Source organism: Cnephaeus nilssonii (assembly GCF_951640355.1).
Source record: "Cnephaeus nilssonii genome assembly, chromosome: 9".
NCBI lineage: Eukaryota > Metazoa > Chordata > Mammalia > Chiroptera > Vespertilionidae > Cnephaeus > Cnephaeus nilssonii.
Genome location: NC_137080.1, coordinates 83,643,292 through 83,657,970, shown reverse-complemented (window position 1 = coordinate 83,657,970; position 14,679 = coordinate 83,643,292). Strand labels below are relative to the sequence as shown.

At 44.7% G+C, this 14,679-nt stretch overlaps 1 protein-coding gene across 1 annotated transcript in view; it reads left to right on the top strand.

Annotated features, from left to right (window-relative positions):
* The window catches only part of CDC5L (cell division cycle 5 like), a 68,759-nt gene that overhangs the window by 36,165 nt on the left and 17,915 nt on the right, over nucleotides 1–14,679 (top strand). Inside the window, exon 14 of the mRNA XM_079780449.1 lies at nucleotides 1,519–1,716. Coding sequence (XP_079636575.1) covers nucleotides 1,519–1,716 — 198 coding nt within the window. The remainder of the gene's footprint in view (nucleotides 1–1,518; nucleotides 1,717–14,679) is intronic.

The window sequence follows — 14,679 nt, the reverse complement described above, 5'->3', positions numbered from 1 at the left end:
AGAGAAAGAGAGAGGCAACGGCTAATCAACAGCTGCCACGGAGGCTGTGGATCAGACCCTGCCTCTCTCTTTGGTCGTCTCTCTGGTCCTGATCCGCAGTCCCCGTGGCAGTCAGTGCTGGGTCACACCGCCTGCATCTGCAGCAGTCAGTGCTGGGTCGCCACCTCAACCCAGCACTGACTGCAGGACTGATTTCTGGTCAGTGGAGCCTTCGGTCGTTTTGGATGTTACGGACCCTGGGTTTTTATATATTAGGATAGACGTGATTTTTATATTTTTTGTTTAAATTTTTTTGTATGCTGATCATTTCTCTTAATTTTATATATTTTGATCTGTTTATTTTCTGATATTGATTGGTACAATCTATAGAATGATTGAATGCTCTCTATAAAGCACAAAAAGTGGTTGTCAGTTTTTCATGAGCCATGAAGCAAAGGGCTGGAAGAAGTTCATGTGGTATGCTCACAGAATCTGGGTGTCTGGTGTTGAGCTAGGCCAGTGGTCGGCAAACTCATTAGTCAGCAGAGCCAAATATCAACAGTACAACGATTGAAATTTCTTTTGAGAGCCAAATTTTTTAAACTTAAACTTCTTCTAATGCCACTTCTTCAAAATGGACTCGCCTAGGCCGTGGTATTTTGTGGAAGAGCCACACTCAAGGGGCCAAAGAGCTGCATGTGGCTCACGAGCCACAGTTTGCCGACCACGGGGCTAGGCACTCTATGTATATTATCCCCATTTTAGAGATGAGAAATGGGCTCAGAGATGATAAGCAAGTTCAGACAGCTACTTAAAATGGTAAAGCTGTGGTTTGAAGCCAGGCCTGTACAACCCCCCCCCCCCCGCCCCCCTGCCTCCTTGTTCTGTCATTTTAAACTGTTTCTTTAGTAGTGAGCAAAAACTGGCCTATGATCCATCAGTATTTGACTTGTGCCCCCAATCTCATTCTCTAGCAATGTCAGGGACATTCTTTGAGATGAGAAAAAGGCATGTGTCAAAAAATGCCTAATTCCCTTCGTGTAGATAGGGATAGTAGAGTGGAAGCCTTGATGGTGTTTGGCTTGAGCACGATCCTGCTTTGTCTGCTAACGATATGTTTTTGAAGAAGGTATTTCACCTCTTTGAGCCTTAGTGTCATCAACATAAAATGAGGTTAATATTGGCTACTTTCTAAGGTGGTTGTGGTGTTTGAAGATAATATAGGCAAAACTATTAAATTCAGTTCCTGGCACATAGAAGACACCTGAGAAATGGTAGCTGTTGTTATAATGAGTGAAGGCAAAGGATTGTTTATATTATTGGAGCTACATGGATGCTTGGCTTTTCAGATCAGTCTGCATTGACATACAGGCTTCATTACTCATTTTGCTTAGACATTTTCCCCCTTTCCAAGAAACAACCAGTCAACTAGAACTCCTTGCTTTTGTCCAAAGGAGGAGGAAAAATAGTCTTTAAAGTTCCCAGTTGATGGCAAGTCTTTCTAATACTCAAACTTATTGAAATTATTATCTTAAACAGGCCCAAGATGTTCTGGTACAGGAGATGGAAGTGGTAAAACAAGGTATGAGCCATGGAGAACTCTCAAGTGAAGCTTATAACCAGGTGTGGGAAGAATGCTACAGTCAAGTTTTGTATCTCCCTGGGCAGAGCCGCTACACACGGGCCAACCTAGCAAGCAAAAAGGACAGAATTGAGTCACTTGAAAAGAGGCTTGAGGTTGGTATCTAATTTAAATGTACTTCGATTGAAATAACGAACCAAGTAATACCCCTGGAAACAACTTCAGAAAAATAGACCTGAGGTAATTTGCCTTTGCAATTCTTGAGGAAAAACTACACTGAAGTGTTTGGTCCTCTTTGGCTTTCTTTTTTCATTGGATTTTCATGAGTTCTGGCCTTCATGATGAAGAGTAGCCTCCAAGTTGGCCACAGGTCAATCAGAACCTTTAAGATATGGGAGCAAGGAGCCAAGACATTAACACTAGCCCTAGCCAGTTTAGCTCAGTGGATAGAGCGTGGGCCTGCGGACCAAAGGGTCCCAGGTTAGATTCCAGTCAAGGGCAGGTACTCGGTTGCAGGCTCAATCCCTGGCCCCACGTTGGGGTGCATGTGGGACGTAACTAATCCATGTGTCTCTCTCACCTTGATGTTTCTCTGTCACTCTCTCTTCCTTCCATTCTTTCTAAAAATCAATTGAAAAATATCCTCAGGTGAGGATTAACAACAACAATAAAGTTAACACTAGTCACTCAGAACAATGTAGATCAATGCTAGAATAGCTTGTTTTCTCTAAGAAGGAAACTCAGTGGTTCCAAAGAGCCTTTTTCTATAGCCAAAAGAGCACATTTAGCCATAGCTGGTTTGGCTCAGTGGACAGAGCGTCGACCTGCGGACTGAAGGGTCCCCAGTTTGATTCTGGTCAAGGCCACATGCCCCGGTTGCTGGCTCGATTCCCAGTAGGGGGCGTGCAGGAGGCAGTCGATCAGTGATTCTTCTTTCCCTCTCCCTTTTTCTCTGAAATCAATAAAAATATATTTTGAAAAAAGCACATTTACAAAACTTTGATACCTTTTGTTCATCCTGATTCCTGTGAGTTTGTTACAAAGAGAGCGCCGAGTTGGATTATCCAGACAATGGCTTCCATGATTTTTCATGTTTGTGAAAATGTTGAAATGTACCAGATGGGAGTTTCATGACATGTGGTTTCTTAATATTGTCTGCATTTTTTGAATTGCAGAATCCGTATAGGCATTTTGCCAGTGGCATGCAAATTGTGGTTCATGGACCACTAGGCTGCCTTGTGGATTCTTAATGGTGGTCTTTAGGGATGTTTCTGAGGCCAAGTTGTAATGGGAAGGAGAAAGGGTGCTTCATGCAATCACATTATGCAATTTTCTCTAATGTGATTGCCAGTTTCTCTTTACAGCAAGCATATTTGAAAATATTTTTATTTAGGGTTAAAATAAAAAATGATAAAATTACTGAGGTGGTCAGGGCTATGTAGGGCTAGGGAAAGGAGCAGGAAAAAGGAAAAAAGCAATACATTTTTAAAATTCTGGAATGTAAGGCCTTTTTTTTTTTTTTTTTCCCTTACCCGAGGAGAAAGGAAGGGGGGGAGGGAGGGGGGTGGAGAGAGAGAGAGAGAGAGAGAGAGAGAGAGAGAGAGAGAGAAAGAAAGAGAGAGAAAGAGAAGCATGATTGGTTGCCTCCCATATACACCTCGACTAGGGTTTGAACCCTCAACCTTTTGGTGTATAGGACAATGCACCTGGCCAGGGTATAAAGGTCTTTTTAATTAAAGTATAGTTGACATACAATATAATATTAGTTTCAGTTGTACAACATTGTGATTTGATACTTTTGTACGTTACAAAGTGGTCACCACGAGCAGTCTCCTGATAGTCTATCACCGTACAAAGTTACCGTGACGATATAGATTGTATTCCCTAACTCTGTTATATTCCTGTGACTTACAGGTTTGAATTATAAGTTTGTACCTCTCAATCACCTTCATCTTTTTGCCCATCCTCCCATCACTCAACCCTCTGGCACCAATCAGTTTGTACTCCGTATGAGTCTGTTTGTTCCTTTGCTTAGTTTTTTAGAGTCCACATATAAGTGAATTGTTTGTCTTTCTCTGATTTATTTCACCTAGCATATACCCTTCAGGTCCATACATGTCACAAATGGCAAAATTCCATTTTTTTCTGTGGCTAAGTAGTATTACATTACACACACACACACACACACACACACACACACACACCTATACTAATAAAAGCCTAGGTGGCGTCTTACCCTCGTTTCATCACAAAATGGCCGCCACAAAGATGGCCACCCCCATGTCATCACAAGATCAGGGAAGAGCAGTTGGGGGCCATCAAGTGGGCAGGGGAGGGCAGTTGGGGGCGACCAGGCCAGCAGGGGAGGGCAGTTGGGGGCTATCAGGCGAGGGCAGTTGGAGGTGATCGGGCCTGCAGGGGAGGGCCATTGGGGGCGATCAGGCCAGCAGGGAAGGGCATTTGGGGCAATCAGGCCAGCAGGAGAGGGCAGTTGGGGGCGATCAGGCTGGCAGGGGAGGGCAGTTGTGGGCGACCAGGCCTGCAGGGGAGGGCCATTGGGGGCAATCAGGCCAGCAGGAGAGGGCAGTTGGGGGCGATCAGGCTGGCAGGGGAGGGCAGTTGGGGCGATCGGGTCGGCAGGGGAGCAGTTAGGCATCAATCAGGCCAGCAGGGGAGCAGTTAGGGGGTGATCAGGTTGGCAGGCAGATGCGGTTAGGGGCAATCAGGCAGGCAGGCAGTCAAGCAGTTAGGAGCCAGCAGTCCTGGATTGTGAGAGGGATGTCCCCTGAGGGGTCCCAGATTGGAGAGGGTGCAGGCTGGGCTGAGGGACACCCACCCCCCAGTGCACGAATTTTGTGCAATGAGCCTCTAGTATACATGTAAATATAATCACATCGTCATTTAAAAAAAAATTTTTTTTATTGCCCTGACCCAGCAAACCATGACCTCCTGGTTCATAGGTCAGTGCTCAACCACTGAGCCACACCAGCTGTCTGTCACATCATCTCTATCCATTCATCTATGGATGGACACCTAGGTTGCTCCCATTTCATGGCTGTGGTAAATAATGCTGCGGTGAACAAAGGAGCGTGCATATCTTTTCAAATTAATGTTTTCATTTTCTTTAGATAAATGCCCCAACTGAAATTGCTGAACTGTATGGTAGCTCTATTTTTATTTTTTTGTGGAACCTCCATACTATTTTCCATAGTGTCTGTGCCAATTTACAATTTCACCAACAGTTCACATAGGTTTCCTTTTTTCCACATCTTAACCATTGTTACTTGTCTTTTTGATGACAGCTATTCTGACAGGTGAGATGATATCTCATTGTGGTTTTTATTTGCATTTCCCTGATAATTAGTGAGGTTGAGCCTCTTTTCATATGTCTGTTTGCCATCTGTATATCTTTGGAGAAATGTCTATTCAGGTCTTCTGCCCATTTTTAATTGGATTATTTTTTAATGCTGAATTTTATAAATTCTTTATATTAATTTTGGATATCAAGCACTTATCAAATATATCATTTGCAAGTATCTTTTCCCATTTAGTAGGTTGTCTTTTTGTTTTGTTTTCTCCACTCTCCAAAAGCTTTTTTGTTTAATGAATCCCATTTGCTTATTTTTTATTTTGTTGCCCTTGCCCGCCCGAAGAAACACATCCAAGAAGAAAAAGCGATATCTTTTTATTTGAAGTTATTCTAAGTCTTTATTTTTAAGATCACATGTATAGGTATGTAATGGCTAATGTTCGTGAACTTCTTTTATCATTTAGTGAGAAATTAGAATTTGTTTTTGAAGTAATTCTCATCTTGGATGGAATCCTAGCAATCCAGTGTTGCTGGTTATTCTGGTTGTATTACTAACTTCCAGCAGGGTGTGCTGTTGTTCTGTTTTAATTCACGGAGTCAGGGAAAGTAGAACATCAGTGGTTAAATTTTATGTTTTCTGTTGTGTAGGCTTCATTTCTTATAAATGGTAGTTAGTGTAATTCTGATCTAAGGTCAGCATCATAGCTGATTGGAAAGCTATTTGGAAAGCTTCTTGTAACATTTATATATAAATACTTAGGTCTCTCACTTAGTTAGAAAATCATCTCATTTGAGGTGGGTAAACTCTTTTCTGCCTCAAATGGTAAGGACATTTTGTGCTGTTTAAACTGTAAAAAAAAGTTTTTTCCTAAATCTCATTTACTTTGTTGAGGCACTAACTTTCATGACAGCAAATAAATGTGTCACAAAGTGAGTGGTGCCATAAAGTACAGTAATTTTTATGTCTATGTTGAATTGGTCTTGTGAGTTTTGAAGGGAAAAGTACAGAAAGAACCACTGCTGTTCTTTTGGAGATTTATTTGGGTCATTTATAAGCCACCATTAAAAACATGTGGTTCTCTTTGTTCATTTCAGTACCAGGAACTGAAATCTTCCGTTGAACTATTTTTGTTGAAGTATTGGTGATTTTGGAAGAATATTCATAAAACAGTTTGAAGTAATTTTTCTTTTCTTGACTCCTGGATATTGTTTACCCAACTAGTTACTTTTAAAGGATATGTAATCAAATCCTTTAATTTAGTAAGCTGTGCTTATTTCAAATGAAAGTTCATTAAATCTTTAAAAAGAAGAAAAGAGACTCAAAAACCCAAATAAACAATCCCCCATTTTACTTGTATCCATCCCTAATTCAGAACTAGGTTTGTCTTAGCTTATTTTAGTTTTTGAAGATACAATTCTACTGGTTTGAAATACATAAATATTTTATTTCAATTGTGGTAATTCTTTCATCATTTCAGTTGATTGCTAAATTATAAACATTATTCCAAGTTTGTTGTGGGGAAGGAATTCCAGTTGTATTATACAAACTAAATGCTATACTTAAATTATCCTTTCCACTCTTAGGTTCAGGGAGATATGCCTTTCTGTGTAAGCACAGTGTACCATAGCAGTCAGTGTGTTTGATTTTTGATGCCATGAACTTTGGAACAGTGAATTTAAATTATGGCTCTATCACAGTATATCAAGCACGATGAAATCCAGCTTTGTCATTGTTGGTGTCTCCTAAATGGATTAAAAAAAAGTACCCAGAGGTTTATATTGGAGCTAGTCTTTGAACCATTACTCATGATTAGTATAAGATACTCATTTAAAACTAATAGAACCACCTCAGATTTTATGAAGAATGTGGTGGGTGGTGTAAGAGTCTGTTAAATAGAACCAGAATGTAGACACAAGTCAGAAGTAAGTGAGAAAGACTTCTGAATTATAACCAAGTCCATGTATTTTATTCTGCTTTTGGGGCAGAATCAATTTTAGAACCTTGCCAGACATTTGTGTGTAAAATAAGGCAGCAACAGCAAATAGAAATGACAGCTAATATCAGAAAAGGAAAAGTTAGAAAGCATGGCATGTTGATGCCATTTAAATATGGTAGCAAAAAGCCCTATGAATTTTAATAGCTTCTGTGAGGGCATTATAGGTGTATGGTAAGAGGGTAGAGTGATTGCTGTTTATAGAGAAATCCCAAATAAATAAGAAAAGCTTAATTTCTGTTCAGTGTCATGTTTTTTATTTTTTTTTCAAGAGGGATGGCTATAACTAGAAAAGTTTTCACTAGATGGTTAAAAATAAAAGAGCTTTAGTACTTTATTTAATCACATGTTCGGTGAATGTTACTGGGCATCTACTATGTGCCAGCCCCTGTTCTAGGCCCTGAGGTACAGCAGGAAACAAGGCAGATGAACGCTCTGCTCCTGTGGACTCAGATATCTGGAAAACCTTCATGTGGAGAACCTCCTTTTCTGACGATGCCAGATAAATGAGTCATTACTGTATTTGGGAAGTGCAAATAGAATTTGAAGTGTTCTAATTTGTTTCCACTTTAAGTGGAAATAGGAAATCATCTGAAGACATAATTATTTTGAGTGAAATAATTTCCAGTAGGTGCAAAAGTGAAATGAGAAGTCTGAATTTAGGCCTGCTATTAAATTTAATAGTATTGAAATAGTATCTAAACTGCTGTGTTTAGGAAGTTTGGCTGAAAAGTAGATTTTGTCATGTTAGCTATAAAAATGGAAAGGCTTTCCTTAGAGGTGGAAACTAGGTCCAGAAGTAATACTTCTCCCTGTATTTTACTGGCACAGTCAACTTAGTCAAGAAATATTATGTAACATTGACTTCTTGGAAATAAAGTAACTTAAAGAACACAGATAACACATTTAAAATTCTTCTCAGTGTATTTGTAGAACTCTTTGAGGACCCCTGCCTTAACTGAATGGTTATGTTTCAACAAAATTGGCTGCATAATGGATTCCATTTTCTCAGTGACTTCCATTATAAAGTCAGATGTTTTAGTACAGGAAAAATATTCCCTTAATACTTTAAATAGTGAAAACTTAGGGTAAGGATTAAGTTGGTGGACAATTCTGGGTGGAGGACTATATGTTGTATCTCAGCAGGCTTATGCTTATATTGCTTTGTGAGTGTGTGTGTGTGTGTGTGTGTGTGTAGGTATGTGTGTGTGTATTGGGGGGAGAGGGTGGGGGAGGCAAGGGCTTCAGGAGAAGAGTTCCCAGAACTTTGGAGTGCTCTGTTTCGGAAGTTCTGGTCTACCGTGACCCCTAAAGGCACTGGCAGATGTCTTGGTTGTTCCTAGCAAGAACTCTAGAGCTAGACCAGAGATCTCCTTGGTACAACCATGTTGCTTCTGTTATGCCTCGGGATTGGGTTGAATTCGTTTCACACACTTTGTGTTTCATTTCCTAACTTGTGCAGATGTAAAGTGCTAGGCCACTTGATTGCTTTGTTGGTACCGTCCTGTCCTGCAAAGGTGTTTAGTAAGGTTTTGCCTTACTGCTTAGCTTGCTTTGCAGGGGTACAATCTGACAGTTGCTAACTCTGATAGATATGACAATAATCACTTACTTGGACCTGCATCTCATCAATATAGAGAAGGTTTGTTGATAAAACTTAATGCTAAATAAGCTGTATAGAGATAAAAGAGCCACTCATGGACTCTTGTTTGCAAACATTTCGATGGTTGAACCACATCTTTAATAGTATAGGATCATATTGCTGAATGATGGACTGGAAAGTGGAGCTGCCATTAACTCTGTATTTATTTTGGGTATCCTTAAACCTGCTTTTCCAGTGGTATAAAGTTATGTTATGGGCCCCAAAGCAAGAGTTTCAGTGAGGGATGCTCTTAATTTTTCTGAACCTCACTGTTACAGACTTTAACTGAAGACGGTATTGGAGACCCAAGGATAATGTGTTTATTTTGGAATTACTTAAGCTTAGTAACCTTAACAAACTTAGTGAGTTTGAAAGTAACAATTACACTTTTATAAGTCCCATACAGCCTCCTTTTATAATGACCCAAGGAAACACTTATGGTTCCACTGATTCATCTCCTGGGGACCATCAGTTTTCCATTGGTCTCTGGCCAGTCTTTTTTAGACAGTTTCTTTTCTATGCATTTAAAAATAACATTTGGGGTGCTTTTCTAAAAATAATACCAGTACTTTAAAGAGAAATTTAAAAAGAAATTTTAAAAATGAAGAAAAGAGCCTACCATCTAGACATAATCACAAAATGACATCTTGGGTGTGTGTATTTTATATATGTGTGAGTACATATTTATAATATTACATATGATAGGAAAAAAGTTACTATACATAACATGTGTGGATGAAAGGAGGAAGGTGTTTAAATTGGGACCATCATATATTGCTTTGTTCACTGAATAGTATCTATCTATATACATATAAAAGGGTAATATGCAAATTGTCCCCTCGGGAGTTCGACTGGGAGACTGGGAGTTCGATTGCTCGCTATGACATGCACTGACCACCAGGGGGTGGCATGGAACAAAGGAAGGCCCCAGCCGACAGCCGGAAGGCCCCAATTGGCCCTGATCGCCAGCCAGGCCTAAGGACCCTAGCAGTGCATGAATTTCATACACTGGGTCTCTAGTCATACCTAATAAAATGGTAATATGCAAATTACCATCACTCCGCTACGCCCACGATTGGGCCGGCTGGAGGCGCGGGGGGCGGGGACTCGCGAGTCCCCGCCCCCCGCTCCTCCCGCCGGCTTAAACGGCCCGGCGCTGCTTAGGCCGGCGCTGCGGAAGACGCTGGTGGCGGAACTCGGGGTGGCCGATTGCGTGGCTGCTGGCACCAGTTTTCCGCCAGCAGCAGTTTTCCTCTGGCCACCCGCCGATCGGAGCGCCTCCCGATCGGAGTTCCTCTCGGGGTGGCCGATCGTGCTGGCGGGAGGCGCTCTGATCGGCGGGGTGGGCAGAGGAAAACTGCTGCTGGCGGATAACTGGTGCCGGCAGCCAGGTGAAAGTCTATTGCATGAAACTTCGTGCAACGGGCTCCTAGTAATATTATAAATATCATTAAAAAATAAAAAGAAACCTGATAACTTGCCCTCATTTAAAGTTAGTGGCAAGCCCTGGGTCCGGGAGAAGCTAGATCCCGGGTCCGGGTGAGGCCATGCGCCCCTGGGTCCGGGTGAAGCTGAATCCTGGGTCTGGGCGAGGCCATGTGCCCCTGGATCCGGGTGAGGCTGGGTCCCGGGCCCGGGTGAGGCCGTGTGCCCCTGGATCCGGGTGAGGCCATGCGCCCCTGGGTCCGGGGGAAGCTAGATCCCGGGTCCGGGTGAGGCCGTGTGCCCCTGGATCCGGGTGAGGCTGGGTCCCGGGCCCGGGTGAGGCCATGTGCCCCTGGGTCCGGGTAAGGCCACGTGCCCCTGGGTCCGGGTGAAGCTAGATCCCAGGTTCGGGTGAGGCCGTGGGCCCCTGGATCCGGGTGAGGCTGGGTCCCGGGTCCGGGTGAGGCCGTGCGCCCCTGGATCCGGGTGAGGCCACGCGACCCTGGGTCCGGGAGAAGCTAGATCCCGGGTCCGGGTGAGGCCGTGTGCCCCTGGATCCGGGTGAGGCTGGGTCCCGGGCCCGGGAGAGGCCGCGCGCCCCTGGGTCCGGGTGAGGCCATGCGCCCCTGGGTCCGGGTGAAGCTGAATCCTGGGTCTGGGCGAGGCCGTGTGCCCCTGGATCCGGGTGAGGCTGGGTCCCGGGTCCGGGTGAGGCCGTGGGCCCCTGGATCCGGATGAGGCCACGCGACCCTGGGTCTGGGAGAGGCCGCGCACCCCTGGGTCCGGGTGAGGCCGCGCGCCCCTGGGTCCGGGAGAAGCTAGATCCCAGGTCCGGGCGAGGCCGTGTGCCCCTGGATCCGGGTGAGGCTGGGTCCCGGGCCTGGGAGAGGCCACGCGCCCCTGGGTCCGGGTGAGGCCACACGACCCTGGGTCTGGGAGAGGCCACGCGCCCCTGGGTCCGGGTGAAGCTGAATCCTGGGTCTGGGAGAGGCCGTGTGCCCCTGGATCCGGGTGAGGCTGGGTCCCGGGTCCGGGTGAGGCCGTGGGCCCCTGGATCCGGGTGAGGCCACGCGACCCTGGGTCTGGGAGAGGCCACGCGCCCCTGGGTCCGGGTGAAGCTGGATCCTGGGTCCCGGTGAGGCCGTGTGCCCCTGGATCCAGGTGAGGCTTGGTCCCGGGCCCGGGTGAGGCCATGCGCCCCTGGGTCCGGGTAAGGCCACACGCCCCTGGGTCCGGGTGAAGCTGGATCCCGGGTCCGGGTGAGGCCATATGCCCCTGGATCCGGGTGAGGCTGGGTCCCAGGTCCGGGTGAGGCCGCATACACCTAGGTCTGGGTGAGGCCACGCGCCCCTGGGTCTGGGAGAGGCCACGCGCCCCTGGGTCCGGGTGAAGCTAGATCCCGGGTCCAGGTGAGGCCATGTGCCCCTGGATCTGGGTGAGGCTGGATCTCGGGTCCGGGGGAAGCCGCGCGCACCTGGGTCCAGGTGAGGCCACGCACCCCCTGGGTCCGGGTGAGGCCACGTGCCCCTGGGTCCGGATGAAGCCGTGCCCCTGGGTCCGGCCGAGACCCAACCAGAGGGAATCGAACCTGCATTACCACCATTTGTCCACCATCCAGAGATGAGGGGTCAGTGCCGACATGTACACATAAGGAACTGGTGGACATTGATATTGGGTCTCAAAAGAACTGTTGGTTCAGAAAGAAACTCACTACAGACTGATTCATTTGCCGTCAGCATAACTATTATTGCTCATCTCACATTCAGTTCATATAAGTATATCTCTAGTGACACATGATCTCGCTCATCTAGGGGAAATGATGAACAACATAGACTGATGAACAAGAACAGAACCAGAAACAAGGAGGCATCGATCGGACTATCGGGCCTCAGAGGAAGGATAGGGGAGGGGGGGGAGGGGGGAGAGATCAACCAAAGGACTTGTGTGCATGCATATGAGCCTAACCAATGGTTAAGTTCAACAGGGGGTTGGGGCATCCGTGGGGAGGGGTGTGGGATGGGAATGGGGGGATGAGGACAAATATGTGACACCTTAATCAATAAAGAAATTAAAAAAAAAAATAAAGTTAGTGGCAAGGATTAGCTTTGGTGAAATCTCCAAATAATTACACAAGTTATATTCTGCCCAACTTCTTAAAAAGTTGTTAGTAACTTTTTTCCTCTGTAAAATTTTTCTGAGAGATGTTTGTTTTCCTATAGTTTCATAGTTTCTTAAGAATTAAAGAATTATGAATTTAAAAATATAAGCTGGGGAAAGTAAAAGCTTTTCTGAAGTGTCAAATTCTTATAAGTGGGTAGGTACAGGTCAATGTCTAAATCAGGGGAAGACTGATGAGCAGATCCATTAACATTTTGCACTCGGATGTCGAGTGTGACTCGACACGGTTAGCATCGGTAGCAGCTCGTATGTCGAGCCACACTCGACACGTAGTTTCACCGCGGGGGGGGGGGGGGGGGGAGGGGGATTTTTGTCTATTTTTCCAGTATCTTTTCTTGTTTTCATTAGCATGAAAGGACAAGTAAAATGTAAATGCCGTCTCAACTGATGCCACCACCTAAGCTTCACCAATGGCATCTTCAAAGGCTATTTGTTTCTAAGACACATCAGTCACGTGAAAAAGGTTAGACCAGTACACTAACTTCCAGGGGTAGATTATTATCCACTAACTTAGAGCAACGTTTAGATGGAAAGCTTCATATAATCACACCTCACCCTAACAAAAAACACAAAGATTGTGTTGTTTGTTCTAACAGAAAAATCAAAGGAGGAAGAAGAGAGATGATTTATATTTGCGAAACATGTGAATGTAAACCAGGTCTTCATGTGGGTGAATGTTTCAAAAAATATCACACCATGAAAAATTATAGAGATTAAAATTACTCTTTGAATGTATGAATAATTTGAAATATAAAAAAATCTAAAATAAATAAGTTTGTATGAAAAGAAACTCCAGTTTTTTATTCTACTGCCGCACTTTGTAAAATCTGGGGTATTTAAAAAATTAAATCCTGAGTAGAATAAAGGAATCGAGAAAAAAGCAAGCGAGTGCAAAGGGTTAATTATGATTTTGTTTACATGTGTCTGGAATAATTTTTCTGGAAACTGTCTGGTGCATTAAGCCATTTACCATAGTCCCACAGCTTGAATTTCTTCAGGCGTTTTGCAGTTCGGGGGCTGAGGCAGGCAGGACTTCCATTTTATTAGCATTGGTGTGGCCTAATATGTTGGACTTTTAAAGTAGGACATAACTGCATAGCTTCAGCACTTAGTGGCTGTGTGGACTAAGGCAAGTTACTTAACCTCTCTGGATCTCAAATTTCCTTATCTGTAATAGTTTTAATATCATGGAAGTGAGAGTTTGAGATAATGTGCTTAGCAAATAGCAAATGGGAATTTTCTCCCATGTCTTTCAGGTTTGTTCATCCTTAGTGTTACCTAAATGGGGTAAACTTGGTTTAAGGTATCAAAAAGTAACTTCACCTTGAACAGCAGGGGGCTAAGTTTTTATTCTATAAATTTTGATGAATGTCAGAAATTTGAGATATGGTAGATCTTAGGAGAGAAATTAAGACAGTCTGATTTTGGTTAGTATACATAGATTTTACATAATTGTGAATTTTAATTTAACATATCACATATGTTTTGGTGTGTTGAAACAGTTGACATACTTGTGCATCATTTTATTACGGGAATTTTAAAACATACCCAAATGTAAACTATTGTAATGAATACTCTTGTATTATCACCCAGCTATGACAGTCACCAACTCATCCAGCCACTGTTTCAATTTCCCCTTCCCTATTATTATTTAAAAAAAAATATTTTTATTCAGAGAGGAAGGGAGAGAGAGACATCAATGATGAGAGAGAATCATTGATTGGCTGCCTCCCACACACCCCCTCCTGGGGATTGAGCCTGCAACCCCAGCATGTGCCCTTGACTGGAATTGAACCTGGGATCCTTCAGTCCCCAGGCTGATGCTCTATCTACTGAGCCAAACTGGCTAGGACACCTTCCCCATTATTTTGAAGCAAATTCCAGAAATAGTATGAAATTTGTCAGCTTGGTTTTCTTACACATTTATATGTAGATACTAGAGGCCTGGTGCATAGATTCATGCTCCGGTGGGGTGCCTCAGCCTGGCCTGTGCCCTCTCGCAATCCAGGACCCCTTGGAGGATATAGTAGTGCGCTAAGTGGCAGGCATCCGGGGAGGTGCTGCTCTGCTCCTGCTCATTCCGGCCCTGCTATGCTTGCTGCCGCCGCCACCACTGCTGCTTGGTAACGTTGCCGTGGAGGTGGGAGAGGCTCGCCCCGCACAGCTGTGCTTGCCAGCTGTGAGCCCGGTGTCTGGTGCCCATCGGTCAGCTGAGTGGCACTCCCGCTGTGGGAGCGCACTGACCACCAGAGGGCAGCTCCTGCATTGAGCATCTACCCCCCTGGTGGTTAGTGCGCATCATAGCAACCAATCATCAGTCATTTGGTTGCTTAGGGTTTTATATATAGGCTAGAGGCCCGGTGCACGGAATTCGTGCACTGGGATGGGGGGGGTGTCCCTCAGCCCAGCCTGCACCCTCTCCAATCTGGGACCCCTCGGGGGATCTCTGACTGCTGGTTTAGGCCCACAGGGATTGGGCCTAAACTGGCAGTTGGACATCCCTCTCACAATCGGGGACTGCTGGCCCCTAACCGCTTCTGCCTGCCAGCCTGATGACCCCCTAACCACT